The 27,752-nt window shown below is 36.3% G+C and overlaps 1 protein-coding gene across 1 annotated transcript; it reads left to right on the top strand.

Moving 5' to 3' along the window:
• The first annotated feature begins 1,432 nt into the window (after positions 1–1,432).
• Positions 1,433–26,885, top strand: mmp14a (matrix metallopeptidase 14a (membrane-inserted)). Its single transcript, XM_056461297.1, has 10 exons — positions 1,433–1,914; positions 14,884–15,032; positions 15,203–15,325; positions 18,133–18,440; positions 18,532–18,693; positions 21,114–21,256; positions 22,336–22,474; positions 22,562–22,712; positions 22,853–22,968; positions 25,104–26,885. The coding sequence occupies exons 1-10, from the start codon at positions 1,813–1,815 to the stop codon at positions 25,433–25,435; spliced, it is 1,725 nt and encodes a 574-aa protein (XP_056317272.1). The 5' UTR covers positions 1,433–1,812; the 3' UTR covers positions 25,436–26,885.
• The last annotated feature ends 867 nt before the right edge of the window (positions 26,886–27,752 follow it).

Genomic DNA, 27,752 nt, shown 5'->3' with positions numbered 1-27,752 from the left:
AGTTTTTGGCATAACAAAACTATTAAAGCTGTAGGTTCAGTTGGGCTGAGGACAAGGACAATGACCGGGTTTGTACATTTGTAAAGTGTTTTTAATAAAGAAAAAAAAAATCTGAGAACCAGACGAATGACATATTCCTGTACAGAACAACTCAAAAATCAACCATCAGTTCATTTTAGACACTCTAGGAAATACTTTTTATTCACTGTATTTATGTTTTATTTCAGGGACAGATAATGAACTTTTTTGGTAGAATGTGCCACAAACAACCTAGCCTATATAATTGAGTTAGAATTATTAAACCCACTGAATTATTAGCCCCCATGTAAATTTTTTTCTCCAATTTCTGTTTAAGGGAGAGAAGTTTTTTTTTTCAACACATTTCTAAACATAATATATATATATATATATATATATATATATATATATATATATATATATATATATATATATATATATATTTTTTTTTTTTTATTATTATTATTATTTATTTATTTTTTTTACTTATTATGTAAGATTTTTCTATCAATTTTTTTAGAACAACCAATCTTCTAACCCCTTACAGATGAGGAAATTATAAATATGAAAAATTTATATTGAAAGTAAATTTTAAAAAAGTTAAAATTAATGAATAAATAAATAAATAATAAGGTACTTCCATCGTAATTACTTTTCAGAGGATACATTTGTACATCAAGTTACGTTGTGTTACATTGTTACCTCAAATTACATTGGTGATAGGTTAAGTAACCTCTAAATATACATATCTAAATATGTTGTGATACTTTTCCATCTCTTCAGAAAAATATCTGTCTTCATTTGTACTATTGTACTGTATTTGTAATACCTCATTTATAATAACCGATTTATTTTATCTTTGTCATGATGAGAGTAAATAATATTTGACTAGATATTTTTCAAGACACTTCTATACAGCTTAAAGTGACATTTAAAGGCTTAACTAGGTTAATTAGGTTAACTAGGCAGGTTAGGGTAATTAGACAAGTTATTGTATAACAGTGGTTTGTTCTGTAGACTATCTGAAAAAATATACTTTAAAGGGGCTAATAATTTTTTACCTTAAAATGGTTTTAAAAGCATAAAAATGCTTTTATTCTAGCTGAAATAAAACAATTAAGACTTTCTCCAGAAAAATATATTATCAGACATACTGTGAAAATTTCCTTGCTCTGTTAAACATCATTTTGGAAACATATAAAAAAGAAAAAAAAAATTTAAAGGGGGGCCTAATCATTCAACAAAAGTTTTTTTGACGTTTGTGCGACAAAAGGCATTCATTTCTGACAGAAATTCCTTGAAAAAGTCAACCCCCACATGAAAGTCACTGAATAATTCGCACACTGAGAAATATGCACATCTGCAGGGTCGATTCTTTCTTAACTCCTCCTCCCTGTTAGATGCTCTGTAGTGCAGGCGCATTTCCACAGGGGACGAAAGAAACAACCACGTCTCCAATCTGACACCGAAACCGCCTGTGGAGATCAGCGGAGGACAAAAGAAATCTCCAGTGCAGGATGACAATATAGCACAGACCCGAGATCAATATATTTCACATCTGAAAACATCTGCGCTCCAGTTTTACTTTTGGAAAACTCTTCATTATGATCGTGCGTACTTCTTAAGTTAGTCATTTTGTACTTTGGAAAACATACGAACTTTTATACCATTTTTTTACGATTGGAATGGTCTGACTCAGGAAAAACTAACTGAAAAACTACGAGGAAAAAATCTTCAGGACCGGAGCCTAGAGCGTTTTTGTGTCCCGACTTCAGTACCGTCGCGCATTGAGGAATGTTACCGAAACTGCAGACGTTACCTCGGCTTCTGCCTCTCGCCCTCGCTAGTGTGTTTCTGGTGCAAAGCGGGACCAGTGACAAAGAAGTGAGACCAGAGGTAACAGAAACGTCTTTTAGATGCTGTAATGTGCGCATGTGTGCCTTTCAACTCTGTCTGTGAGACTGTCAAGTCTATATTGAATACAGATGCTCTCAGATGTTTGCGCATGTCAGGATTTCCTTCAAGAAGTGTAGCCTATTCATCATGATTCACCGATGAGTACAGATAAAAAAGCTGCATCTTTTCAGACTCTTAAATATCAGGTTGAACCCAAACAAGAGTTAGTCAGAGGCTCTAGAGGGTTAGTTATTAAAGCGTGTAATTCTTTGGTGTCTGCCCTGCACTAGATTCACATTCTTTATTTTTAATGGTAAAATAGGCGGTTTGTTTATGCGCCTCATAGCAATTCTAGTGTCTGTTTCAAAAATAGGCCTACATGTCTGGTAGACACATAACTGTGAGGGGGAGAGAACAAACCGGCAGTTTTTCAGGACGTTTTGGCGTCAGCTGTCACAAATGCAAGCCAGAAAATCTTAACTGGCTAAAATAAAGAAAACAAGATCAGAGAGAGGATTTAAGACATTTTAATAACTGTCTCTAGTCATATCCAATCATTCCTTACTCTTACACTCCTTCACATTGCTGAGATGGCTGAGAGATGTACCCAAGGATGGTGTGGAAAAAAATGCAGATTCCACCATGCTTTCGAAAGTTTTCAAGGACGATAACAGCCTCCTGATGTGAGAGTCGCGTGATCAGAAGGCAAGGTCATGCAAAAGGTTGAATCACAGATGCCCGGCGCATGCGAAACTGCAGTCACTCTTTAGACTTTTTATTTGACTTTATTTCAGTATTTCTTTTATGCATTATAATGTAAGATTTATTAGTTTTCATGAGGTGTACAACTTTTTTTTTTGAACTTTTAATGAACTTGCCATATGCATTACATTACAGCTTTTGCTGGACTCGCCTGGGTTTAACAGTCTCTCAGACAACAGCCTTGCACTTTTGGGTGTTTTTACAGGTGCTGTAATTTTGATTTTACAGCAGTAAAATGGCAAAGAAAAAAGTTAGAAATTCAGCCATATTCCTTATGGAAAACAGCTGGGCTTTGCCCCCCTCTCCAGACCATAGATGAGAGATGATGTATTTGTTTAAGTAGTATTACAGATGCAAAGCATCTGCTGAAAGTCTGCTGAATCCAGACCTTCATCCGCTTAAAGAGGCTTAAATACTGAAATGTGTCATGTTATCAGTGGTGTAAAGTAACAAATTACAAATACTCAAATCACTGTTATGGAGTAGTTTTTCTCAGAAATTGTAATTTACTAAGTAGTTTTAAAAATGTGTACTTTTACTTTCCCTTGAGTACTTTTTTAGTGCAGTATTTTTACTTTTACTCCACTACTTTTCTTCAACCTTCAGTCACTACTCTATTTTTTCTTGTCTATGAGAATTAGAGCACATCCAACCTAAAATCAACCAAATATTAACATCTGTTTAATGTTACAATTTGATGTTGTGTGGACGTTACCACTATGACGTCTATCAGATGTTGGATTTTGGTTGCCTTACCTGATGAATAAAAGTCAGTATTTGACGTCAATATGACGTTGGTTTAAGATGTTGGCTCGACGTTGGATTTTGGTCACTTTCCTAGCAACCTAAAATCCACCAAATATCAATGTCATTTGACGTCGTTCTTGGACATCAAATAGCATTGTCCTTAGACGCTGGCTAAACCTTGAAATTTGGTCACCTGACATCACAACCTAAATCTAACCTAATATTAACATCTAATGACGTTGTGTGGCCTGCTGGGCAATAACTAAATGCACTACAGAGTGTTACATTTACACACATCCACAAATTACACCGTAAGTGCATCAGCTTTTTAACAGTGTATACTCAATGCTCACTACTTGAGTACTTTTAAAAGGTCTACTTTTTATTCTTACTTAGAGTAATATTTACAAACGATACTTTTACTCTACTTGCACTAGATTTTTAGGCAAGTAATGGTACTTTACCTAAGTATGATTTTTTAGTACTCTTTCCAACACTGCATGTTTATACACAGTTAAAAAGAAAACAAATATGTTGACATTTCATTTAAGAAGGTGTACAGTAAGAATTTAAAAAATGGTTTGTTTTTTAAGGAAAAACTACTTATGTAAAACTGTATTTGAGTTTTATGGAGATGCACAATATATCAATGGTCTTGTTGGTATAGGACAGGGGTGCCTAAACCAAAAACCAAACTTGATTGAGGATGGTGGGCCGAAGGTAAATACACTAACTGTATTACATTAAAATTGCTATGGGTCATTTCTTTATATATAATAATCTAAAAAAAAAAATAGAAAACTCTGATTTATGTTAATGATTATTAATATAATTATACTAATTATACTAATACAGTATAATTTTTAACAATTTACAATGAATTTATTATATTAGAAACAAAACCAATCCCATTCATATCAGAATGGAGTTCAGTTAAGGACCTGTTTTTGCCTTGATTTGCTCGCCTAGTTTCTGCATTGTCTTCTGTCTTTCGTGTGACAGTATTTACATTTTTATAAAATTAGATTCATTTACAGATACATTTATTGAAACGTTTAATTTTAGTTATCTTTTTTTGTAGCTGAGCAATAAAGCAAACAAAAAGAAGGTTATGTGAAATTAACAAGTGACAATCTCTGTTAAATTGGCCCCAACTCTCCCTATTCAATTTCTTCTCTTCTCAGGTTACCATGGGCCAGCTTTGGCCCTAGTTTGGGCATCTCTGGTATAGAGCGATGAATGCTTATATTTAATGTTTGTTCACCAATATAAGAAAAATGATCATGTAATGAATTATTATATTATTATTATTTATTATTATATTATGGAATAACTTTAGATGACTTAGAAGTGTTTATGCTTGTTATTCACTATGACAAATAGGACTTCAGAATTACAACTTGGAAATGATTTTTGGAAGACATGATCTAGGTGTTCACTTTCAGTTTTGTGTTTTTGTAATCAGGCTTTATTTACTGGCCTATAAAGTTAAAGGCTTTCAAATATAAGGCGTTTTTATAAGGCGTTTTTTGCTGAAATCTCCATATTGGACCTTCCCTAGAGTATGAAACAGCGTGGATGATAATTTAATCCATCTGTAACTGCTGAAATGAGAATTTCAACTTCTTCTGATTAGTACAAAACTTCAGTGTTCTCATATTCATAAAAATTGAAGCTTTTGGATAGTTTGGATCCTGGGGGTGAGAAAAAGATCTTCAATTTCGTTTAGCTTCCTCAGTTAATAGGGTCAGGTAATCTGGGTTCTCCATGTGAAGATGCAGAGTGAGACTCGTGCACTAATGTCTTAAATTTTCAGTTTTTTCCATTGGCACAGTCAAGGAGGAACGACTGACTCGTCCTTTCTGGTCGTGCATTGAGACTCACCTCTGCCCTCATTTTCTCCCTTTTTCTTCTAGTCTTTGTTTTTATATTTTAAACTCGGACTTTCTTAGGTTTTGTTTTTTTTCTCTCTCTCTCTCTCATTAGTTTCAGCTTGCTTCCCCCCTGTTTAATACCTCAGGATCAGCAGATCACTGTTAAAATCATAAATGCTGCTTTTCCCCTCTAAGCCTGGAAAGTCGGACTGCAGATATCTTCTGCAGAGAAACTATAAGAATCAGAAAATAGGATAGTTGAGAGCTGTGCAGACTTTTATTTTAGGGTAGTGATAAAACTGTGCACCACAAAAACAACATGATCCTCTTCCCAACTTGGAATGTGTTTTCCCATGTTGCAACACTATGAAATTGTTTTGCAGAACAGCCGTCTTATCTTGGCTACGTTTTGAAGAAGAGCTGATTTTAAACGCTTTTGGTTGCATGTTTTAGTAACGTCATATCCTGAGATTACACTAAACCTCACATTTCTGACCCTGCCAGCCACCTATCATGAGTGAGTAAATGTTTACTGTTGAAATCTGTTCCCAGACCTGTGTGTGTTTGCCTGATTATTGCATAAAACTTTCCCAGACAGCCCGAGACTCAGTGAACTCAATAAAGGCTATACCTGTCTGCATGGTAATAGCCGACGCTTTGGCCACACAGTGTCTCGCTCTTCCTCAGTCAGGGTAACGATGGAGGGTTTCTAAATGGGACCTTTGACGTCCACCACTGGGAGCTCCAGAGCCATAGAGCATGCTGGGATTGCTGGCAGAATTAAGAGGAGACCAGAGGCTTTTCAGGAGGGAGAAGAGTGGCCTTCAGAGGGAGTAAGAGAGAGAGAGGGGGAAGCGTTTTCATCCTCATGAGTTAGAGTGTTTTTACTAAAACGGGGTGCGTCACCACAGCGGAGCCACCACACACAGAAAGCACTCATAAAAGAGGAGGAATTAAATGACCGGGCTGAGAGAAAGAAATGGAGCAAGGGTGACCAGGTTAACATTACAGTGTGTTATCCAGATCTGTACTTCCTCCGCTAAAGAGTAGATCAGTGGAAAATCGACTGTGTGAATGAACCAGTGTGAAAGCACTCACTGATTTAGTGAAGCTGCTCTTTAGATATGATTTAATTCAATTCAATTTCAATTAATCTTTATTTCTATAGCACTTTTACAATGCCGATTGTGTCAAAGCAGCTTAACATAGAAGTTCTAGTAAATTGAAAATGTGTCAGTCCAGTTTTCAGAGTTGAAGTTCAGTTTAGTTCAGTTCAGTGTGGTTTAATTTTCACTGCTGGAAGTCCAAACACTGAAGAGCAAATCTATCGATGTGCAGCTCCACTAGTCCCAAATGCAGCAAGCCAGTAGGGGCATGACCATTTCTTCTCTGGCCAAACTTCCTGTGCAGAGCTGCAGTCTAGGTGCCGGGGGCTGAAAAACGCTGGACGTCCATCGTGTAAAAGATACAGATGTGAGTAGGTCACCGGTGGGTTTTCAGGCTGGCCACAGGATTGATGCAGAGACTCTCCACTCCTCCATGACCACCACAGTATCTGCTCAGGATATGGCCTGGCCCAGGATTATGGAGACCTCGGGATAAGGAAAAGCAGTCTAACATAAGCGTAGCTGGCGTTCAAATTATAATGTCTTTTGGGAAAGTTTAATCACTGTAGTGTGCTAACATATCGTTTTGTTGTAGCATTTTGCCTGTTGCTGAAAACGTAGTTGTCTGTTTACTTATTATTATTAGTGCTCGTTACTCTTCTATACACACAGTTTAGGAATTTACAAGAGAGGTAAGCACATTCACAAATATTCTATACAGTGTGTATTAGAACCAAGCTGAATAAATAGTTGTTAATTTTGTATCTATTTCTGCATAATACTTTACATTGTAAAAAAAGAAATGGGTGTAATATATGGTAAAATGCAGACAGCTGTGGTTGCCAGAAATTGACCATAATAGGTTACAGTGTGCAACACTTTACAGAATATTTTTGGTTAGTCCATCAGTTTTACAGTTGAGAACTGCTGTTTGTTTACAGTTTATATTGTAAACATGTTTATAGAAATTGTCTTTAAAAATAGCAGTTGTAACAAAGTGTACATTCCTTTATAGTGAAGTACTGTGTAGTTGTAAATGTATTTTGTATGCGCACCTATACTTACCCATTAGTATTGTCAGATCTTGCTGGAACAGAACAAGTCCAAACATAAATCCAAAATGTGTAAATAAGACAATATTACAATGTGCACCAGCCTACTTTATTAACTCTATATATGGACCCTTTTCACAAGCTTGTTATGACGTGTTTAAGGGTCATCAGCATCTTAAATCCTTGAAAGTTTTTAATATTTAGATTTTTTTTAAAAACCATCTGAACATTTATATGCATTTATGTATGTTGTATATCATCATTGCTTCAAATTACAAAAAAAACAAATTCCCGCTTGTGCGAGGAGTTTCTAATACAGCATCTATGGGACAGGACAGTAAATTTGATGTTATTGTCTCCTCTGGCTGTCTCACACAATTTTTCCCCTTTTTCTGAAAGTCTTTATAACATCAACGTGGAGTTTTTCTTTTATTATTTGAGCTAATAAGATTGTAAAAAATGATTTGTTGTGTTCTTTTTATTCACTATGACGCTCTAAGTTTCCAAACTATGATGACTTCCGCTATTGAGAAACCCAGAATGTGAAAAAGGGTCTATTGGATCACTAAATAAGCACTTAAAATGCTTAATAGCAACGATTCTAGAGCACACTGTGTGAAGCAGCCTTTTCAACAAATCCAACATGACGCCTCGGTTTACAGTGGTTTAGATCAATTGACAATTAAAAGTTTTTTTTTAGATTAAATTTTGTTATTTTATCAATGTTCATATGGGTTTTCCCCAATTATTTTCACTTTGTAATTGAATTGCAAGACCTTAGTATTTGTTACTGTAACTTTTGCCTTTGAAAAGTTTAACAAAATAAATTTTAATTTCATTTTTTGTAGTTTGTAAGTTAAAACTGTAGAGATCAAATCTTGACACTTAGATGTGGAATGTATTTACTATGACAAAGGAATCTGTAACAAAATGTAAGGGGTGCTTTCACACTAGCACTTTTGGTCTACACCCGGGTTCGTTTGACGTCAGAGTTCGGTACGTGTAGCTAGTGTGAAGGCTGTCTTCTGAACTCGGGTGCGCACCCTTAAACCGTACACGAGTCTGCCTGAAAGAGGTAGTCTGGGTGCAGTTTGTGTGAACTCTGGTACAGTTCACTTCTGAAATAAATGCAATCGTACCAAATAACGGAAGTGAACCGCCAACTGTACAACAAACTTTTAATAACGTTAATTCGTGTGTGTATGTCTGTGTATCACCTACCATGGCGACAAGCGGGACTGACCCAGTGCAAACAGTGATAATGTCTGCTTGTCTCCACCAAAAAACGACTTCTGCAGACATCGCGTGATGTTCTGAACGTTTTTAATAATTTTTGCAGCAGATAGACGCAAGTGGCTCTCTGTATTTTTCTTTGGTGTCAAAACCAAAAGATTCAGTAAAAGCAGAATGACCGTAATATGTGGATGTCTTTCCATTTTGGCGCTTTGTGCGTGGCCGTCACCTAGCAACAGCTGTACACAAACAGCAGCTTGATGACTCAAGCGTACTGAACTATTACGAAAAAAAGAAAGAAAGAAAGAAAGAAAGAAAGAAAGAAAGAAAGAAAGAAAGAAAGAAAGAAAGAAAGAAAGAAAGAAAGAAAGAAAAAGAAGGAAAGAAAGAGAGGCAGTCTGAGGTCACACGGATTACTGACAAACTGCTTGTAATTTTTGCTGACACTCTTTGTGGTTGGAAAGGAGACACTGGCTGTCTGATCCTTAAAATGAGGCATTTGCCCATTCAACCCAACATTTGCCCATTTGCCCAACAGACAGTCACTCCTAAACCTGTAACCTTTGTGTTAACAGCCCAGATTAGTCTCCAACCACCTGCAGAGCTATAATCATGGTCAAAACTACCATTGACACGAGGAAGACATGTCTCTTCAGTTTTATTTTCAGAATACTACTTCATAAGTGTTCATAGTCAGTTTTTAGACACAGTTTTTAGTCAGTTATTTTTTACATTCGCTTCTTTCATTGAGTGTACAGGTTCATAAGCGTACCCTATTTAGGAAGCTCTTTGAAGCAACATAATTGCATTTCCATTGTCGTCTGACTAGCTCAAATTATACGATATATTTAGATTTTATTTGTTTCTTTCTTTGTTCTTTTTTCTCTCCTTTCATGTCAGAAGTCAGAAAGAGTGAGAACAGAGGAACTGTTAATTTAGTTCAGGAAATCTGGTCTGTCTTAACCAAAGTCATGATTATAACCCACGACAAAGAATGTCACCTTTTTTAAATGTAACTGTTTCTTTAGAATATCAACAGAAAGAGATAATTTTAGGATTAAAACCACTTCAGGGCTCACAGAATGTCTAAATTCCTGGTTGCACTCAGGCAAGCCCTTTCAGTTTTGGGTAACCCGAATATAAATTTAAGTAGCCCAAATATAAAATACATTATTTGTTGAACAAAAACATACACTTGCCAAATCAAAGGATACTGGCATTTTTTATAGGCTACACAATTGGGGGGGGGGGGGGGGGGGGGGGGGGGGGGGGTGGTGTGGGGGGGGGGGGGTGGGGTAGATGGGGTGCTTGCTCCAGACTTCTGTCTAATAAAAAGTCTAGACATGTCACAAGAAGCTAGATGCTTGTAGAAGTTGTGAAATATATTGAAGATGCACTTAACTGTTCAGTTCTGGTATGCAGAGAAGGATTGCAGAAAGAGGAAGTATGTTTGGGTGCAACAGCCAAAGGACTGCAGAATGACTGATAAGTGACGTTACACCAAAACTCCACCTGTTAATATCAGTTGCTCATATATGTTGGAGTCATGGAAATGTAAGTTAGTTGCGAACCTCCTGAATGTAATTCTTGTATTGCATTGGGGTAACGTAACCCAGAGCTCTGTCCTCGAATTATTCATTTGTATCAAATAAATTACTAATATTTTTGACATTGAAAAAACCCTCTCCTTTTTATTGAACACACATAAAAATTGGCCAGATATTCCAACATAAATAACCAAAAAAATGATGCCGTAGATAGATATTTCACCTGAACTAGAAAATTGTGTCATTATTTACTCACCTGTCACTCATTTCAGACCAGTTTGTGTTTCTTTTTCCTTTAAACAAACTGAACTGAACTTAAACACTACAAACTGAACTACACTGTTCCAATTTACTATGACCTTTTATGTGAAGCTGCTTTGACACAATCTACATTGTATAAGCGCTATACAAATAAAGGTGAATTGAATTGAATTGAATAAAACAGAAAACTTTTTCTTCAAAATGTCTTTATCTGTGTTAAACAAAGAATAAAAACAGCTGCATCAGCAGCACAACATACACAATTATCCTTTTTGTGAAATAATGTAAAGGCCTTGAAATTTATTTTTCCTCCAACTAGCCCGTCGAGCAGAATGTAGATAGATTTTGATGAAACAACAGCAGCCCCAGGACGTCAGGCTACTGGTTTTTGCGAATGTGAGTGAATGATGAGGAAATGTGTATTTTTAAGTGAACTATCCCTTAAAGTATAAGTTAAATAGAAAACTAAAGTGTGTGTAAGTGTTATATATATTCTTTGAAAGCAAAATAGGCCTTGATAAAATTAGGGGACATTTCATCAGCAAATACATCCCCAAAGTATACCTTGGTTGGAAACACACACATGTACAAGTTAAATTAGAGTCATAAAGTCTCAGACACACAGTCACTTACAGTTACAACACACAAGCCACAGTTAAAGCCTTCGAGCGTTCACACACTCTCTAACCCACAAAAGTTTAACCAGGTCATATAAGCACACACACACACATACACTAACACACATCTTGTGTTTGCACTGCGGTCCATCACTGATGTTTGTGGACTTTGGCAGGTTTATGTACAATTAGTTTTTATAAATTCAGACAGCATGTCATGTGGAGACATTCAGAGCAGTGGCTAAACTTCAAACCTTTACTTCACTGAGGTCACCTTTGCAGCCGCGACAGCACTGACACCTGTGCTATTTCATGCTCTGACAGAAGTGGAGATGTTTTCCAGAGAAACTTTTCTGGGTGTCTGTGAACTATACTGCTTTATACATGATGAATTTGACTGATTATAATGTTAAAGTGGAGTTGTGATGCAGATGGATGTCAAGTCAGAGTTAATTATAGAGCATGTTATACAACACAGATTGTTTTAAAGCAGATCATAACAGGAATAAACAAGAAATATAAATCCAGGATGCAAATCTTATCAAATAAAGCAGCTCTGAAAATTCACATTTTTAATAAAAGACTATTTTTGTAACCACAAGGGAGTCAATGACAACGGAGTGAGGATCCTTATGGAGGTTTTATTAAGAATCGTAGTGAGGCAGACAATGATCAAAAACAGGCACAAACAGGCACAAACAAGACAATCCAGAGGCGTCGTCAGGTAACAGGCAAATGGTTGATACAGGCAGCAGACAGGGTATACAATAAATCAAAGCAAGGGTCAAAACGCGTCAAACCTATAAAAGGGAACACTTTGTAATGTTACTGGATGCTAACCAAACAAGACTCAGCAATGAGAGTGTCAAAGTGAGCCATATATATGTGAGTGTAATCAGTACATAAGCAGCCTCAGTTGTGTGAGTCTATTTAGAGGAGACTTGGAACAGGTGTGTGTGTGTGTAGTGCATGACAGTCCTTGTAGTTTGTATGGAGACAGGATTGTAGTCCTTGTGAATGTGAATGTTCTCCAGCGATCTGTAAGAGGGTTAGATAGCTGGTGATTGTGACAATTATCACTCACTTATTATCGTGCGGGGTCACCAACCTCAGTTTAGGTTGATGGTTAGGTTCATACACTTCTACATGATTGTTATCCAACCATTATTCCCCTCTGATTTTGGGAATATTTTATAGTTATGGTTGGGTTTAGGGGTAGGGAATAGGTATGGATTACATTTTCTAACAAAAATTATCTTCCAGAATCAACATAGATGTTAATCCAGGATCGCATCATACTTGGTAAAATCATAACGCTCCCTTCGTCTTGGTCCCTGATTTATCAGTGGCACAGAGGAATGAACCACCAGTTACTCTTATATGTTTTATGCGGCGGATGGCCTTCCAGACACATAAAAGACTATTATTAAAATGATATTTCCCCTAAAAATTAAATTTCCCTTATTTACTCTTACACAAAAAAGCAGCCATTGTCATTCATTATAAGATCAACAAATAATATGGAAGTGCTTTTTTCCAAAATTCTTCTGTAAATCTTCATTTTTGAGTGAATTTCTGAGTGAACTATGCCTTTAACTATTGTCTTTATTCAACTCAAACTTTCAATTCAGTACTAAATCACCTCATTAAATGACTGCCATAAACCATAAAGTGACTGTTTATAAATGAATCATTGAGTCAAATGATTTGTGTAAATTAATTTATGAATTCATCAGCGTTTACTTACTTTTGAAATTATACATTTGAAGTCCTATAATTACTGAATCTGAACCAGGATCGAGGGGATCTGATTATGTTTCTTTTCAGAATTTAAGCGATGGTTTAAACCAATTCTTATCCAATCAACAGAATGGACTTGGATTTTCAGCAGTGAAATTTAAACCACACTGAACTGAACTAAACTGAACTTCAACTCTGAAAACTGGACTGACACAGATTCAACTTAATAGAACTTCTATGTTAAGCAGCTTTGACACAATCTACATTGTAAAAGAAGTAAAACATGAATCGAATATGTAAGCACTTGTTTTGTTTTGTCATGTTTGAAATGACGTATGAAACATGGAGTAAGCTGTTGTTAATGAATAGCATAAAAAACATGTCATTTCAGATTTCTTCTTTCAATGTGTGTGAAGTAGCACAGAATAGACTTTAATTCCACAGGCACCTTGTTTTGTTTGTGATTGTGCATTTTTAAAATAAAGTGCTGTGCGGCACAAAGTTGTATATGCCTGCGGTCTCCCTCAACAGATAAATATTAAGTCTGCATTTTAACAAAAAGAAGCAGATGGATTGGCGAGCATGCACATCTTTCAACAGCTGGAAACTATTTTAGTGGAGCGTGTGAATGTCCGAAAGTCAGATTTGCAGCTTGTGGCATATAAATACACATAACAGCCCAATCACTTCATTTATTGTTCACAACACTATGTTTGGATTCATCGGATGGAAAGATTTCAATCCGGCGGAAAATTGTCTGTGATCGTTATCATCGTGTTGCTCTGCATATCCTTCATCTGCTTGGTTTTCATAGGGGATACAAAACAAAAACTGATCAGATGTGGGATTATGTTAACTACCCAGCAGGCACACAACATCATAAGAAGTTAATATTAGGTTAGATTTAGGTCATGACGTCAGGTGACCAAAATTCAATGTCTAGTCTTCGTCTAAGGACAATGTTATTTTGACGTCCAAAAATGACGTCAAATTACGTTAATATATGGTTGATTTTAGGTTGGACATTGACATCGGCCTGATGTTGGGTTCTGACATCAACCCAATTTTAATTTCCAAACAAAATCCAACGTCCCCATGACGTTGGGGTATAATGCCAATATGACGTCATGTTAGCACCCTGTGCCTGCAGGGTATAGCATACACAGTAAAAACTTTTTTCAGGGTTTTCACCTTTAATTGATGGGACAGTAGAGAGTATTGACAGGACAGTGTGGGGAGCAGAGAGAGGGGAAGGATTGGCATAGGACCACAAGGCGGTAATCGAATTCGAGGTTTTTTTTTGCAATTTTTTATAAAGTGGGTAACAAACTCAAACAACTAAACAACAGATACAGTATTATCGTATAATAAATATTGCACATTTCTATAGCTCAGTGTTAGTTACAGTGTACAGATAAAGTCAGAATTATTAGCCCCTCTTTGATTTTTATCTTCTTTTTTAAACATTTCCCAAATGATGTTTAACAGAGCAAGGAAATTTTCACAGTATGTCTGTTAATATTTTTTCTTCTGGAGAAAGTCTTATTTGTTTTATTTTGGCTAGAATAAAATCAGTTTTTAATTTTTTTAAAAACATTTAAAGGTCAAAATTATTAGCTCCTTTAAGCTGTTTTTTTCAATAGTCTACAGAACAAACCATCATCATACAATAACTTTACCCTAACCTGCCTAGTTAACCTAGTTAAGTCTTTAAATGTCAATTCAAGCTGTATAGAAGTGTCTTGAAAAATATCAAGTCAAATATTATAAATCTTCTCTCCGTTTAACAGAAATTGGGGAAAAAACGGGGGCTAATAATTCAGGGGGGCTAATAATTCTGACTTCAACTGGATATGTTGCAGAATAAATAATAAAACAAACATGATTTAGTTTTTGAGCAGCTCTACAGAAGACAGTAGTGTCAATATCCCGCTTGATCTCATCTCATAGTGTTAGTAGTGTGAATGAGTGAAGAGTAAGTGTGTTGTCAGTATATGTTGTGCACTAATGTGTCATTTGCTCTCTCCAAGGCATGGCTCCAGCAGTATGGATATCTTCCACCTGGTGATGTTCGAGCTCAGGCTATTCGCTCTCCTAAATCCATCAACTCCGCTATCTCGGCCATGCAGAAATTCTACGGCCTCACAGTCACCGGCACTATGGATCCAGCTACACTCTCGTAAGTCTCACCCAGGCTTATACATCTTGAATTTTGGAATTACAACCATTGAAAGACATGTTAGCCTATAGTTAAATTGCTTATGCAAATTTCTGACTCGACAAAGAATTAAACTGCAGCCAGCTTTCTGATTGAATAACATTTGTTTTGCATTAACATGATGTTGTCAGGGCAATGCAGAGGCCGAGATGTGGCGTTCCTGATAAATTTGGCTCTGAACTGAAGAGCAACCTAAGAAAAAAACGCTATGTTGCCCAGGGCTCAAAATGGGACAAAAGAGAGGTCACTTACAGGTAAGGAACTGATTCTGAGAATCTAAGTTTAATGTTTAAGAGTAGAAAATCCTGTTATTATTTACTCGTCCTCAATGTGTTCCAAATGCCGATCACAAAATAAGATATTTTGAAGATTGTTAGCCAGTACAGACATGGACCACTCATGCTTTTAGAGGACACATACTAGCATTCATATTCCCCTTCATCCAGAATTATTTCATGCACTTTTCTGTCATTCATTATTTCATGTTTCTTAATACTATCTAGAAGTAAGCTAAAAATAAACAAAGATTTAAAAATTTGACTAAAATTATTAACAATTTTATTAACTCTTGTGTTTTGTTCAAATTGACTACCCTTTCATTATGTTGGTGGCTGTTTTTACCCCATTGACTTTCATTATAAAGACAGTTTTGATTGCAAAGCCTTGATGCCATATAATTATACATTCTTGATTGTTTCTATGTTGGGAAGAGATAAAATGTGTAATTTTTGCTGTTGATCATCAGATGGCACAATTAACCGTTCAGATAGGCCTGTGCAAAAAAGTGTCTGGCTTTTATATGGAGTTCTATGGAGTATACCAGCAATTTATAGAGTGTGTGCATAAATACACTTACTATGTTTACTGTGGTCTGATTGAGAGCTGAGCTATATAGTTTTGATTTTCTCAGACATATCAAGGTAGGTGGGCAAAGGTTTCTCTCACACACACTGTCATGATCTCCAGCGATCTATGCTGAGGAAGATCACTGGTGAGCTACAGACTGGTAACGAACTACAAATCCCAACATTCAGCTATGTACACACTGGCTTCCACTTCCACTGATCACACACTCACAGCTGTTGTCTAGGATTGTTTGGACTATAAATATACCCAGCACACTTTGTTTGTGACGGAATCTTTGAACTTGAATGTACGGGCATGTGTGTGTACCTGAGCTTTATCTCAGTTTCATTTGTTATTTAATACTTTGATCGCCGCCTTGTGTTTGGATCAAGCCTATTTTCTTTGATTCCTGTTTTGTACCAAACAATCCTAGAAAACGGGTTACAGCTGTGAGTGTGTGATCAGTGGAAGTGGAAGCCGGTGTTTGTATAGCAGAATGTAGGGATTTGTAGTTTGTTACCAGTCTGTAGTTTATCAGCGATCTTCCTCAGCATAGATCGCTGGCAATCATGACACACACACACACACACACACACACACACACACACACACACACACACTATACTCTATATAAAAGCCAGAAACTACGCTTTTTTGCCCTGCAACTGATGATGAACAGTAAAAATTGTCAACTTTACCAACAATCAAGAACACATAATGATATGGTGTCAAGGCTTTGCAATCAGTAATTTCATTATAATGAAAGTCAAATCCATCATTTCAACGAACATTCGCAAAGTGCGTCGCAAAATTGTACACTTGCAACTACATCTCTAGAGCTGTAGTTGGAAGCATAGTTTCTGGTTGCGTTCTATTCCCAGTTATCCCCCTATGCCCTATTTATTTAGAACATTCCAACATTTAAACCTGGATTGATTTAAAAAAACATGAAAGTAATCTCTCTTAGGTGTAATTTGCTTTCAAGGTATTTTTACAGTTCAGTTTTAGCGATCTTCATATTGACAATGCGTTCCCTTCGTAGGGCACTTCGAAAACATTTATGCCATTTTGAACGCAGCCGTGGCTCATGACGAAAGCTATAGGTGACCTATGATTTAAAAGTGAAATTTTTCTCTAAATTAGTTGTTACTCCACCCCGTTTAGAGCATCATTATTGACGTTTTACGTTATAACTAACATGGTTCAAACGATGGATCCCCGATAGAGAAACTACGGTTTTGGGGAAACACTCGTCACTACATCGTTCATTTCCAAAACTATGCATCTTACTATGAAAGTTCAGCCACGAGCTATGTAGTTGTTTGGGAACACACCCCTGGACGGTTGATAAATGACTGTCAGGTATTTCGCTGGTTTGGTAACACCAAACCTGACAATAGAAGTGTTGTGGTGTGTGCGTGCCTGCAGTGTTGCCATATCCACTTATTTTCAGCATCTGTGGTCCTTTTCTTGGCTTCACTTATAAATCTATTGACTTTATTACGGTTATTAATGTAGTCAGATGCACTAAGCAACTTATCCTTGTTTGGTGTTTTTTACACCAATATCTGGCAACACGAATGAGTCATGTTTTGTAACTATTTCGTTCAACCAATTAACATGTGCAGACAGAGAGATGTGAATTTAAACACATCCATAAGGACTTGTTAAGTCTGGTTAAGTACAAATTTCATGCACTATTTATAAAAATGCCGTTTTCACAACATCTAGTCTCTGACATAACGTGAAGGCGAGACTAGCTGTCACTCACATGACATCACAGCAATAGCAAACCACAATCATCCAATCATTTTCTACCTCCCCTACATTTACGAGAAGCCTTTTTACGTGGGTACATGTGACAATAATGGAAAGCTACTCAGAGCATGTAAATGATTATGAACTTCTTTTATTAATAGATAGTCTGGTTCTTCTTTCTCAGAACATTAATAAATAGTCTACTTCAACTTTGAGTAGGAAACATTAATAGATCGTCTAGTTGTTCTTTTTCTAGAGTATTAATAGATAGTCTAGTTCTTCTTTTTCCAGAGTATTAATAGATTTAATTAAATTAATATATAGACTGGTTATTTTTTTCAGAACTCAAAGAAGATACACATTACATCATATTAAAAAATACCAGTTTCTTCACTTTGTTCCAGAAATACCCACTCAGACTTGGTAAAAACTAACTCTAGATGTTTTCATTTCTCAGTATCCAGAACTACACTCCAAAAGTGGGCGAGCGGGCTACACATGAGGCCATCAAGAAGGCCTTCAGAGTTTGGGAGGCCGTGACGCCCCTCAAGTTTCGTGAAATCCCATACAGTCAGATCAATGGCAAGGTGGAGAAGTTTGCAGACATCATGCTTTTCTTTGCGGAAGGCTTTCATGGAGACAGCACCCCATTTGATGGTGAGGGAGGTTTCCTGGCCCATGCGTACTTTCCTGGTCACGGCATTGGAGGAGACACACATTTCGATGAAGCAGAGCCTTGGACAACAGGCAATGTTGACAAGGGAGGTAAGGAAGATGATCTGAAAATGTGTCTAGGGTTTTAGATGTAAATTCTTTGCTATTTTTTGTATGAAGAGTGTTTGTGGCTCTCTTTCAGGTAATGATGTGTTCCTGGTGGCCGTGCATGAATTGGGTCATGCTCTTGGTTTGGAGCACTCAGGCGATCCCTCCGCCATCATGGCTCCATTTTACCAGTGGATGGACACTGAGAACTTTGTACTGCCCGAAGATGACAGACGGGGAATCCAGCAAATATATGGTAGCCTGTTTGCATTGCAAAAAAGCATGCATTTTTCTTTATATAAAAATATTAGTCATTAATTTTAAGTCATTAATTTTAAATACAGTAATTAAATACAATTATGTGGCTCATGGTTAGTTATAATTCAGACACAACCTTGCATATATTGCGATGTGACTATTACAGGTGCACACATTTCTATAATGCTGACAAGGGAGGGGCGGATTCAAACGTAGGGTTTATTATGCAGAAAATGGTCAGGCAAGCAACGGTCAACACAGGGGCAAACAGATGTATACAGGCAAATCTAGATTCGTAGTCAAAATAACAGGCGAGTGGTGAGAAGGTAGGCACCAAACAGGAAAAAACAAACAAACAAGAGAAACGCATCATAATGTTCACTAACAGTATAACAAGACTCTTCTGTGTGTTTGTGTGCTGTATAAATAGTCCAGTAATCATGAGCAGCTTTAGCTGTGTGAGTCTAATAAATGGAGACTTGGAGCAGGTGTGTGTTGCATGACTGGATCTTGTAGTCCATATACAAGCAGAATTGTAGTTCTATGTGATCTTTGAATTTACCAGCGATCTGTAAGGTTTAGTACGCTGGTGATTGTGACAATTGTGATATTGATGCTGAAAAATCGCCATATCTGTTGAAGATATATATATATATCTTAAACACTACAAACTGAACTACACTGTTCCTATTTACTGTGACCTTTTATGTGAAGCTGCTTTGACACAATCTACATTGTATAAGCGCTATACAAATAAAGGTGAATTGAATTGAATTGAATTGAATTGAATATATATATATATATATATATATATATATATATATATATATATATATATATAGTCACTTATAAACAATTTTTAAATCTACTTTAAAATTTATTTTGATCCAAGATTTACATCATTGATAATTTAAAAAAAGTTTAAGTCACTTTAGTTTTCATTAAATTTTTATGAGAAATACGTTCTTTTTAGTTCAGATTTTAAATTGTATGATTATTGAACTAAATAAGAAAGATCATTTTAATAAAATATGTAAATGTTGAAAGAGTTTTTAATTGATAGTTGTCATCTAATGTTATTGTACATAATTTAAATGGTATATATATATATATATATATATATATATATATATATATATATATATATATATATATATATATATATATATATATATATATTATATGAGACTTAATAAATATGTAAGCTCAAACAAGCATACAATAATTATTCTCATTATCAACTCCAGAATCGAATTGTTTAATATGCTATTAATGCATTTACAGTAGAGTTTTTACGTAAAGACATCTGAAGTCAAAAGTCACATTTAAACAAAATTACAAAAAAACAACCATGTTGAAACATCCTTTATGTGTTGACTGCAAAAAAAGGTTTAATTAAACAATTTAAAACACAGTGTTGTGCTAGTTACTAAACAATAGTGGTAACACTTTATTTTGATGGTCCATTTGAGTATTAGTAGACTGTCTGCTTATATCTGTTGATACTGCTCCTTCAACAGACATTTAACTGACTATAAGAAACAGTGCAAGTACATGTCAACTAACACTAAACCACACCCTAACAGTCTACTTATAATCTAATGAGAATTAGCTGCAATGTTACTTAAATTCAACAAACGGACTATCAAAATAAAGTGAGACGAAAAATAGTAACTAGTTACAGGTACAGTTGCTTCATTCAAAATGTAACTCAATTACTTTATTGATTACTTACACCAGAAAGTAACGCATTACTGGTAAAAGTCCATTTTTGAGTTACTTTTTCCAAAGAGCATTTTTAATGCTCTCATTATTGCCCTTATAACGCCACTTCAGTGCTGTCACTGTGTCTTCAGATAACAAATGTGTGCTTATTTATTTGAAACTACAAACATGGTAGTATTAGTTATAGTAATTAATTATTAATAATAGCTTATTAATAAATAAACGTTAATAGTCTCTCGGTTTACCTTGTGAGCATTCAGTGTCTCTTGCGAGCACAACTGGCCTCTCTTGTGCACACTCAGTCTCTCTCGCATACATTCGGTCTCTGCTTTCGCTTGACTTTTGTCCAGTCTGGTGCCTGATACACAAGGCGTCTTCTTTATGGTGGTTGGTAAAGATGTGGGCTAGATTGCAGTCAAAATGAATTAACTTAGCAAGTAACAGACAAACACATCATAATGTAATGATAATGGAGTTACTATATTTAAAAAGTAATGTGTTACAGTATTACTTACTGTCAAAAGTAATGCCGTTACACTATTAGTTACTGTCGAAAGTAATACCGTTACAGGAACGCATTACAGTAACGCTTTACTAGTAACGCATTATTGCCCAACACTGCTTATGCATTATCAAACCAAAATGAAGAGAGAAGAAAAATTTGATGAAATGCTTACCTGTGTCTTTTGTCAGGTGCAGGCTCTGAGGACAAGCCCCAACCACCGGCCCCCCGGCCACCAACTCGCAGACCAGAACGGCCTTCATTTGGTCCTGACATATGTGAGGGACACTTCGACACCATTGCGTTCCTCAGGGGAGAGATGTTCGTCTTCAAGGTACAAATTAATGCAAGCTAAACCATGTGTATGTAACCCTGCCGGTCCTACGCAACCCAACCCGCTCCAAGCTGGTATCGAACCGGCGACGTTCCGCATGGGAGTCGGTTGCGCTACCAGGGAGGCTAAAGACCATAGCCTCTAGCATCCGTCACTAGAGCACCTTTAGAGGTCAGAGGAGTGAGGTTTACCTGCACAGCACTTTCTAGCTGGCCTCTGTTACACTCACCCCCCTAAACCTCACTCCCATCCGGGTCACGGCACCAATGTCACCCCGCCGGTCCTACGCCACCCAACCCACTCCGAGCTGGTATCGAAACGGCGACCTTCCGCATGGGAGTCAGTTGCTCTACCAAGAAGGCTAAAGACCATGGCCTCTAGCGTCTGCACCTTTAGAGGTCAGAGGAGTGAGGTGTACCTGCACAGCACTTACTAGCTGGCCTCCGTTACATGTACAAGTTATTCATTCATTCATTCATTTTTTCTTCAGCTTAGTCCCATATTTATCAGGGGTCGCCACAGTGTAATGAACCGCAAACTATTCCAGAATATTTTTTATGCAGGTGATGCCCTTCCAGCCACAACCCAGTTCTGGGAAACACCCATACACTCTCGTATTCACACACACTACAGTAAATTTTGTTTACCCAATTCACCTGTAATGCACTGTGGGGGAAACCAGAGCACCCAGAGGAAACCCACGCAAACATGGGGAGAATATCCAAATTCCACACAGAAATGCACACAGTCCCAGCCGGGACTTGAACCAGCAACCTTCTTGCTGTGAGGCGACAGTGCTAACCACTGAGCCACTGTGCCACCCTTTGGTTTTTTAAGCATATTTGTGAATTGACATAAAGCACATGTCAGTGTCCTCAAAATTGCGCAGATGAATGAAGGCTCCGGCAACTGTCACTGATCTGCTATGGTTACTACTAATGTTTGAGGTTCTCTTATGTATTTCAAACTTATTTAAAACTGACTGGAACTACCTGTGCATTAAACAAACATTTTAGCCAATCAGAATCAAGAATTTCAACAGACCAGGTTTTCAAAATACACACCTTTTTTCTCCACAGGAAAAGTGGTTCTGGCGAGTACGTGATGGTAAACCTCAGCAGGGGTATCCCATGCCCATTGGACACTTCTGGAAAGGACTGCCTCCGTCCATCAACGCAGCTTATGAACGCAATGATGGAAAGTTTGTTTTCTTCAAAGGTGCGTCAATTATTTGTATTTTATTGCCTTTCATTGTACTTCTGGGGTCACAGACGTTGCAATAATGCTTGTTTGTTTTCTCAATAGGAGATAAGTACTGGGTTTTCAATGAGGCTAAAATGGAGGAAGGTTATCCAAAAACATTTAAGGAGCTTGGCACAGGACTACCAAGAGACAAGCTGGATGCCGCCATTTTCTACACACCCACCGGCAACACTTACTTCTTCCGAGGAACTAAGTTAGTTTCCAGTGTCTGGTTGCAGACTGATGTGATTTTGTGTCATGCAATCAAAAAAAAAGTTTCCTTTTCCACTTCTGTGAACTTCTCTTTTTCTTTTATTGTTTGCTAAAGTCATTTATAACTTCTACCTTTTTTAGATATTACCGTTTCAATGAGGAAAGCAGATCTGTGGATTCGGACTACCCCAAAGATATCGGTGTATGGCAAGGAGTACCGGATAATGTTAAAGGGGCCTTTATGAGTGAGGATGGAGGTACAGGAGAATCATTATTTTTTGTGTTGGTTATTTATTGTGCAAAAGGCAAATTTATACAGTCCAAATGTCCGGTACCGGTCAAAAGGTTGGGGTCAGTAGGTTATCCTGCTCACCAAGGCTGCATTTATTTAATCAAAAATACAGAGCTAAGTGTGAAATGTTTTTGCACTATAAAATAACTGTTTAAAAGTAGTTTATCATTTAATTTAATCATTTATTTTAGTGATTTTAAAGATGAATTTTCAGCTTCCAGTCTTCATAGTCACATGACCCTTCAAAGGTCACTCTGATATTAATTATTGTTGTTATTATTATTATATTAGTAATAAAAACAATAATGACTGGAGTAATCATTTCATTTGAAACTACATACAACAAGTAATAAATAAATATTTAATAAGTAGGTATTTAACATTTATTTTTTAATGTTTACAGTTAAAGTCAGAATTATTATCCCCCCTGAATTATTGTAAAAATTAAACAAGCCCCCCTTGTTTAATTTTTCCCCAATTTCTGTTTAACGGAGAGAAGATTTTTTCAACACATTTCTAAACATAATAGTTTTAATACCTCATTTCTAAAAACTGATTTATTTTATCTTTGCCATGATGACAGTAAATAATATTTGACTAGATATTTTTCAAGACACTTCTATACAGCTTAAAGTGACATTTAAAGGCTTAACTAGAATAATTAAGTTAACTGGGCAGGTTAGGGTAATTAGGCAGGTTATTGTATAATGATGGTTTGTTCTGTAGACTACTGAAAAAATATAGCTTAAAGGGGATAATAATTTTGACCTTAAAAATGTTTGTTTTTTTAAAATCAAAAACTGCTTTTATTCTAGCCGAAATAAAACAAACCAGACTTTCTCCAGAAGAACAAATATTATCAGACATGCTGTGAAAAATGTCATTGCTCTGTTGAATATAATTTGGGAAATATTGAAAAAAGAAAAAAACATTTAAAGGGGGTTTAATAATTCTGATTCCAACTGTATATATATATCAGAATCAGAAAGGGCTTTATTGCCAGGTATGTTTACACATATGACTAATTTGTTTCTGTGACAGATGTTTCCACAGTGCAACAGAATGACAGTGACAGGACAGGGACACAGATAATAAAGGAATAAAAATAAATAAGTAAATAAATAAATAAGAATATACAATTTTGACAAAGTAATAGACCAAATTGACTTCAACCGTGTATATATAGGCTTCATTATATATTTTATGTCAATTTGAAAGTACCCATTTTCTATTTCAACGTATGTTATAATGTAATTCCAATAAAATTAATCTACTGATTTTGTGCTCAAAAAAACATGTTTCTTTATCATCAACAGCTGTGCTGCATAGTAGATATGTAAAAGTCATGACAGCGTTTTTAGAATTCTTTGATTAAAGTTTGAAAAGAATATAAAAATTATATAATTAAGAAATATAATATTCTAATTACAAAATAAATATTATTTATTTTGAATTACAAAAGTCACTTCTGATCTTCTGATTTAATGCGTCCTTTGCTGAATACATCTCAATGCCCCCAAACTTTTGAAAGTATATATCCCTTTAACTGCCTGCTCTATTAAGCGGTTGACCATGTTATGACTGTTTTAAATAATCTGCTAATGTCATTTTAAATAATGGTTTACACACACAGCATTGTTGGTTTACAAAAGAAATCAAACAAACATAATCCTGTTGCACTACTACACCTGATATTGGTTTTATTGTAAAAAACTAAATAAAAATGAGAATCTGTATTATTTTATGGCATACTTCAAAAAATAGAGACGACAACAAAAAATGTTTTATTTTGATTATGTTTTTTAATAAACTGATCTATATATTTTCAGATTTTGATAGTATATGTATTATTTATGGTACTTTTACCATAAAAAAACATATCTACCTGCGGTTGATATTTTAGAAATTTTAGGATGTGTTGAAAAAAAATGAATTGAGTGTGTTAACTAGCGACATGAGGAGCTAAGAAATGCAATAAAGGGATATTGTGCATGATATAACAGAATGTGTTGCATATTATCCATGCACACTCCATATCACACTGAGATTTATACATTTAGAACCACTTAAACTGAATTCACCTTTTCCACAATTTTACAGCCAACGCCTATTTCTACAAAGCCAATAAGTACTGGAAGTTTAACAATCAGCAGCTAAAAGTGGAGCCTGGCTTTCCCAAATCGGTCCTGACTAACTGGATGGGCTGTGAAGCGGAGGAGCCCAAGAGGAGATCCGGCACAGATGAGGAGGTACTCATCATTGAAGTGGACGGCTCAGAGGGCGGAGCCATGGGCGGAGCCGCAGCCATCGTCATCCCACTCTTTCTTCTGGCCTGCGTACTCATCACTCTGGGGGCTCTGCTGTTCTTCCGACGCTACGGGACCCCTCGACGCCTGCTCTATTGTCACCGCTCTCTGCTTGATAAGGTTTAAAGAGGAACACGACAGGCACAGGACGAGAAGAGAAAGAATGATACAAGGAGGAAGGATCTGGAATGGGAAGAGGGAATACCAAGATTTACAGGTCTGCATGCAGGGAGAGATGGAAAAGTGAAGGATGTGTATTGTTTGTTTTATTATTTACATTTACTTCTCTGCCATTAATAGAAAAAACAAATCTGAAATGGAGTGAGGGATAAGAAAGACAGACAGCCCCTGTTCATCTTTCACATGCACTTTTGTCCTTAAAGTCCATGTAAGATCAAAATGTACAATGTTTATTTCTCTAGCTCACATTGTTATTCTGAAGGTGAATAATTAATCTGTGCAATTTAATCCACTGAAAAAAAATGTTTTGGTAAATCCTAATTTAATTTTGGTAGATGGAAGGAGTGGCGGTCTTCCTCTGTTGACATCAACTTGATGGTTTTCCATAGCAACTGCATAGCAATATTCTTAACCACGCCCTCTTATTGTTAGTTTGCCATGAGGGAATGATGTGTACGAGAAAGCCCCGCCCCCTACTCAATATTCCGTTTCAGTTGGAAGTACATCAACACACTGAAATAAAAGTCTCAGCAGCCTCTAGTTGCTTCCAGACTTTGCATCTTCTTTTCAGTATATAATCCCTACTTTATCCTCTCTGATAAACTCAACTTGACTCCAGCCGGGTGGCTGTTTGATTAACATGTTCTTTACACTAATTTTACACTAACTCAAAAGCTTTTTTACATTGCTGATCCAAACGAACCCTCTTGTGCTCCATAAAGTGCCTTTTCCATTTAAATAATGGGCTGGAGGGACTAAAACAATAGGCCTTCCTTCACCTTTAATTCACCCAAGATATTTGCACAAGGTATGGCTCGACTGTAGAGACCTGCTGTACGTGAAAGTTCAAAGGTTAAAGGTCAAAGTTCAGGGAGCGTGAAGCCGAGCAGCTTCTGGAGTAGGCCAGTGATAAATACACCTATAGAGCAGAGTTGTCCATCTGTTTCAACTCAAAATACTATTGACTATCGTCGTGTTTGGTACATTTAACTTTAACTATGTCAATAATAATTGGCATTGTTATTATAACTATGGTTATTGTTATTGTTGTTCTCCATTTGTAGCCTTAGTTTTAAATTGTCATTTCAAGACCTGCTGGACACAGGCAGAATGTGACATTTCAAATTAGCTTTCAGTGTTTTTCTATCAGGTTAAACATTTTCTTACTCCCACCTTACAGGAACAAATCAAGAATTATTTATGAACGGTAATGGTGCTACGGATTTTCTGTAGAAATCGGTACTGGACATTTCTCGAGTAGCTTTAACAATGATAATGGTAATGATATTTATAATGATAATGATATAATGTTAATGTAAAGGAATGACATTTTTGCCTGTTTCACACTTTTTTGTACTTGGAAATGAAAATGAAATAAAGTTCCTTTTTTAAAACATTCTTCTCTCTTTCCTGGACCTTAAAACGTGTATTTATATAGCACATTTCATACACAATGATAATTCAAAGTGCTTTACATAAAAAGGAATAAAAGAGACGAGTATAAGAAAATAAAAACAAAGAATGAAAAGGATTAAAAAGATTAAAATGAGATAAAACTGATTATAAAAGAATGAAAAAGAAAAGAAAGACATTATAGTGCGATCTGTCGGACGTAGCACAGTGCTCATTCAGTAAAGGCACAGCTAAACAGATGTGTTTTTAGTCTTGATTTGAATGTGCCTAATGTTGGAGCACATCTGATCATTTCTGGAAGCTGATTCCAGCAGCGAGGGGTATAGTAGCTGAATGCGGATTCACCCTGTTTTGACTTATTACTTGGAATTTCTAATTTACTTGATCCTAAAGATCTGAGTGATCTGTTAGGTTTGTATTCAGTGAGCATATCTGTAATGCTTTGAGGTCCTAGGCCATTTAGTGATTTATAGACCAGTAATAATACTTTAAAATCTATTCTGAATGTAACTGGGAGCCAGTGTAAAGACCTGAGGACAGGTGTGATGTGCTCTGATATTTTGCTTCTAGTCAGAATCCTATCCGCAGCGTTCTGGATGAGCTGCAGCTATCTGACTGTCTTTTTGGGAAGACCAGTGAGAAGTCCATTACAGTAATCCACCCTGCTGCTGATAAAAGCATGAACAAGTTTCTCTAAGTCTTCACTGGAAACAAAGCATTCTTGCAATGTTTTTGAGATGATAGTATGCTGATTTACTTACTGCTTTGACACGACTACTCAATCCGATCTCTGATTCCAGAATCACACCAAGATTCTTGACATAACTTTTTTGCTGTCTGACCCTTAAAG

Source organism: Danio aesculapii, chromosome 7, assembly GCF_903798145.1.
Source record: "Danio aesculapii chromosome 7, fDanAes4.1, whole genome shotgun sequence".
Lineage (NCBI taxonomy): Eukaryota > Metazoa > Chordata > Actinopteri > Cypriniformes > Danionidae > Danio > Danio aesculapii.
The sequence above is the reverse complement of the archived record's forward strand: the minus strand, read 5'-3'. Positions and strand labels throughout refer to the sequence as shown.